The sequence below is a fragment of the Gadus macrocephalus genome, chromosome 22 (assembly GCF_031168955.1).
Source record: "Gadus macrocephalus chromosome 22, ASM3116895v1".
Classification (NCBI taxonomy): Eukaryota; Metazoa; Chordata; class Actinopteri; order Gadiformes; family Gadidae; genus Gadus; species Gadus macrocephalus.
The window spans coordinates 11,300,814-11,305,813 of record NC_082403.1 but is presented as its reverse complement, the minus strand read 5'-3'; the positions used below and the strand labels follow the sequence as shown (position 1 = coordinate 11,305,813).

Genomic DNA, 5,000 nt, shown 5'->3' with positions numbered 1-5,000 from the left:
ATTAGGTTTTTTCCTGCTGATTGTAAAAGGCTGACTTGCCTTTGCGTTACCTTGCTCTCATTTTTCTCCAAGTTATAAACAGACAACTCTTATTAACCTTTTTTTCCTTGCTTGCTTTATTTCCTCTTTTTTTAATTTTCTCTCTTGCCTAATCCCTCCCACTCATTTTTTCTCTCTCTCTCTCTCTCTCTCTCTCTCTCTCTCTCTCTCTCTCTCTCTCTCTCTCTCTCTCTCTCTCTCTCTCTCTCTCTCTCTCTCTCTCTCTCTTTCTCTCTCTCTCTCCCCTCCCTCCCTCCCGCTCTCCCTCCCCATACTTCTCTTCGCCCACTTCCTTCGCATTTTTCCTTTCCCCCCCCCCCCCCTCTCTCCCCACCCCTCCCCCTCCCTGCACCCCCCACCTCCCTCCGTCTCCCAGTGGAGGGCCAGTGGTTGGACTGGGCCCCCTGGTCCCCCTGCAGCGTGACCTGCAGCGTGGGCACGGAGCAGCGGCAGCGGCGGTGCAGCGCCTCGGTGCACGGCTGGGCTGAGTGCAAGGGGGTGCACCAGGAGAGCCGGGACTGCACCAACCCCCCGTGCAGTGGTGAGGACCCCCCCCCCCCCCCGACGCAGGGACACCCAATGGGGGCAGGCCGGTCGAAGGGGCTGGCGACGTGAAGCGCGAACCCGGTCATGGCCACGCGTGCGCATGTGTTTGTGCGTGTGTGCGCGTCTGTGTGTGTGTGTGTGCGTTCACGTATAGATCGATAGGCAAAGAGCTTCGGGGCAATCGCACGCACGCATGCATGCACGCACAGACACCGGCACGCACACACAAACACACATATTCACATACGACACGCACAAATATTCACACAGAGGCGCGTCAGTACATACACATGCACGTTAACCTAGGCATGTACGCACACAAATAATTACACTGTGAATATTGGTACTCTATTATATGCACGTGCTTGCATATGCGCAGACACGACCCCATTGCCTTGCACTTTCATATGCGCAGGCATATTGAAATACAAAATGCCTTGGCCAAATACAAATGCATATTCATCTGCACATGTAGTTATGTATACAGGGCATGGGCAAGCAAGCCCATATACACAGGCTTGCATGGATACACACACACACACACACACGTATCACATATACTGGCAGTTGAATCCCCTCACACAGAAGAGGCACACAAATAAGCAGATCTGGAGCATGTTTCACCTCAGATATTTCGCAGGGCCGACAGTTTGCACTCCTGGAGTTAATAACCACTCTCTGCAGAGCGCTAACTCAGTTTTGCTTTGTAAGCCAGTTCTGTTGTGCCCCCCATGCGACTAGCGCACTTCTTAGCGTGTGTGTGTGTGTGTGAGCCTGTCTGCACACACATTCACACATGCACGCATGCACAAACTCACACCTAGATATACACTTGCATACAAACACACACGTGCACACACGTGCACACATTCACTCACCCACATCCTCACACATTTGCCACAGACCTCCCTAAAGCACATACACACACAGACACGCGCATTCACACATGCACACACTCTGACACGCGCACACACACACACACACACACATCGCACGCGCGCAGGGTCTGTATCACTCCTTTGCTTCAACACACAGGCGGCGGTGGTAACTGGGCCAGCTGGAACCACTGGAGTCTGTGCAGCAAGACATGTGACTCTGGCTGGCAGCGGCGCTTCAGGATGTGTGAGGGCGCGGAGGTCCAGGGCTCCACCTGCCAGGGGTCCGGGGAAGAGGTCCGCACCTGCAACGACAAGAAGTGCCCAGGTCGGTGGCCGCCATTGTTACTGCAAGTGTGTGTGTGTGTGTGTGTGTGTGTGTGTGTGTGTGTGTGTGTGTGTGTGTGTGTGTGTGTGTGTGTGTGTGTGTGTGTGTGTGTGTGTGTGTGTGTGTGTGTGTGATGGAATGGTACGTATTGTATGGTAATAGCCTGGACCAAGTCCGAGTGGCTGTGGTGGTGTTGGAGGGTGTATGTGTGTGTATCATATGTGTGTGTGTGTGTGACAGAAATATATATGAATAGCTGTGGATTTGTAAGCTCAGCTTCTTCTCTTTCATGGTATTGTTGCAGACCAAGTAGTCCTTATCTGTCTTTATATGTGACTGAGTTTTTCCTCTGTGTGTGTGTGTGTGGGTGTGTGTGTCTACGTATGCAGTATATTAATCTTGTGAGTGCAGCGAGAGGGGAGAGGGCTGCATTGTGTGTGTGTGAACTGTCCCACTCCACTTATCCCGTAATGAATTAACATTCAGCCCGAGTTCTACATTGTGTGTGGCGGCCTCTTTCTGGATGTCCCAATCTAGGGTTGGATCTGTGAATCTGCATGTGTTGCTGGAGTTATTTCCTTGCATAAGATCATAATCCCATGTGCGGGTATGTGTGTGACTTTCCGCGTGAATGTGTATCATTTTGTGTATTTGTGTGTGCCTGTGTGTGTGTGTTTGTCCCTTTGTGTGTGTAAATATGCACACAATATGCAAGATTGTCAGAAATTGCTATATTTCTTCCCCGTGGTTTCTGGTGGTGCCAAGTGTCAGATGGAAAATCCCATTTTTCTCCATCCCGTCTGTTTGTTTGTTTGTCTGTCACTTCTCATACACAATCTTCTACATTGCCTCAGCCCTACCTCTGTATGACTTGTATAGATGTTTTTTGTCTGTTTTATTTCCTGTTATTGCTTCTCGTCTCTCCGTCTGTCTTCCTTTATCTCTTCCCTTTCGTCCTTTCCTTCATTTCTTTCCTTCCCTCCTTCACTCCTTGCCTCCTCTCCTCATTCCCTCGCTCTGAGTTTTCCCTGCCTGTGTCTCCCTCCCTGGTTGAGTCTAGTTTGTTCAAAGGTCTCCTCTGTGCGATTTGTCAGCCACTGCAGTACACACAGTGTATTTTAATAAGCACGCCCCTGACTGGAGCCCTGTGTGTGTGTGTCCATCGGCGTAGGCGTAGGTTTGTGTGCTTGTGCGCGTTTGTGGGTGTAGGTGTGTGTGTGTGCATAAGTACCTCTTCTGTACGTGCTTGTGTGCTTATTTGTGTTTATGTTGGATGACTTTTTGCTTGCATATGCCTGATACACTGGGTGTGGGTGCGTGTATTCACATTTGTGTGTATGTGGGTGTGTGTGTGTGTGTGTGTGTGTGAACATATATTTGCATGAGTTTGTTTGAATATGCAAGTGTGGCTCCTCTTCTGCATACACTATGCGGCCTTTATCCCCCTCTGTGTAGCAGTTTGCCAACAGGAACAAATAAAGACATGTAAGCAACGAGAGAGAGAGAGGGAGAAAGAAGGAGAGAGAGAGAGAAAGAAATGGGTAGACTCCCTTGGCTTTACACCTCATCCCAGTTTCTAAGTCGCGACGCCAGGCCCCGCGTCCTATAAGAGAACACCGCCATCCATCTGTCGCCCTCTAAAGGGAACATCGTATTCCGATTAAAAAAGATCCTCGCTCTGTTTCTGTCACTGCCTCTTAAACTCTTTGTCCCTCTCTCGATCTCCCTCTCACTCTCTCCTTCTGCCTCCCTCTCAATCCCTGCCCCCCCCCCTGGCCCTCACCCTCCTGCCATGCACCTTCCCCACCAGAGCCGCTTCACATCTCTCACACGGCCACACTTTCATCAGACTTAGGAAAGAGATGGGGAGAGAGAGAGAGAGAGAGAGAGAGAGAGAGAGAGAGAGAGAGAGAGAGAGAGAGAGAGAGAGAGAGAGAGAGAGAGAGAGAGAGAGAGAGAGAGAGAGAGAGAGAGAGAGAGAGAGCGCGCGCAGGGGAATGAGATACTGTATTGAGGCAGTGACAGACCGCTGAACAATGTTCTCAGAATAGGATTGGGAGCCGCAGAGAGGGACTGTTCATTTCAATTGTGTTTCCCTGTTCTTTCTGTTCCCTCGGAAGCTCCCTCCCTGCCTCTCCCTCCCCCTCTCCTTCTCCATCTATCTCTCTATCCATCCCGGTGTGTTTGTGTTGAGATGCATCCTGAGTTCAGTTCGACCCGTGCGTAGCGTACGGCCCCTTTGAACGTGACCGTGACATTTTTCATATTCTCTTTTTTTCTTTCTTCTCTTCCGGCCTTTTTTCCCCCAGCGCCTCACGAGATCTGCAAGGATGAGACCCTCCTCTCCATGATGTGGAAGAGAGCTTCGGCTGGAGAAACGGTCTACAACAAATGTCCAACTAACGCCACTGGTAGCTCATGTCTTTTTATTTTGTGTGAATGCTTAATAGTGGGCGGCCATTTTGGTTGCCAGGACTTATGTTTTTCTAGCAAATACAAATTGTAGATTCCGTGTAAACACACACTCTCAATCCCAATTTGACGCTCAAGACACAGAGTTCCAGATATAAAGATTGTGCATCACTAAGAAGAAGAAAAAAAGGTTCCCAAGTTGGTTTCTTTTGCATCATTATTCTAGCTTTAGTGTCAATATTTCCCCCCAAACGTCAAGGTTTGAGATATAACTCAAAGTATGTGACATATAGTCACTGTTGAGTGAGCTAGCTATCGCTGTATGAAAAGACAGAGATGAAGTAAAAAAAATAGACCATTATTTTATAAAGTGCGCTGTAAAAATTGAGTGTCCACGTCTGCCACTATTCGGAAACCAGATTTACATATTCTCAGTCAAACACGCTTGTCTGCATCCACTGACAGGCCAGTCAGCTGTAAATCCATAGAAACCTGCCATTTGCTGTAGCTTCAGCTTACAAAAGACGTTCTATTTATAAACTATGACAAATGTGCTAGCGCAAGACTACAAAAGCATTACCGCCATCTTTTATTCACCCTTTTCTATTGATATCTTAATCAAGGTTAATGGATATTGTTGTGCTTTGAAGCACTTGGACTAATGACTTTTCTCAGGTATTTTTTTGCTCTGGATATGAGTTAAGCTCTCCTTTCATCTTTCACTACTTGCTAGTTGTCTCCGAAGCTTTCTTCTTTCTTGCTCGTTCTCTCTCTCTCTCTCTCTCTCTCTCTCTCTCTCT

The 5,000-nt window shown here is 48.6% G+C and overlaps 1 protein-coding gene across 1 annotated transcript in view; it reads left to right on the top strand.

Moving 5' to 3' along the window:
* adgrb2 (adhesion G protein-coupled receptor B2) overlaps positions 1 to 5,000 on the top strand; it is a 177,774-nt gene that overhangs the window by 80,996 nt on the left and 91,778 nt on the right. The window contains 3 exon segments of the mRNA XM_060043059.1: positions 416 to 580; positions 1,621 to 1,788; positions 4,098 to 4,199. Of these exon segments, the coding sequence (XP_059899042.1) occupies positions 416 to 580; positions 1,621 to 1,788; positions 4,098 to 4,199 (435 nt within the window).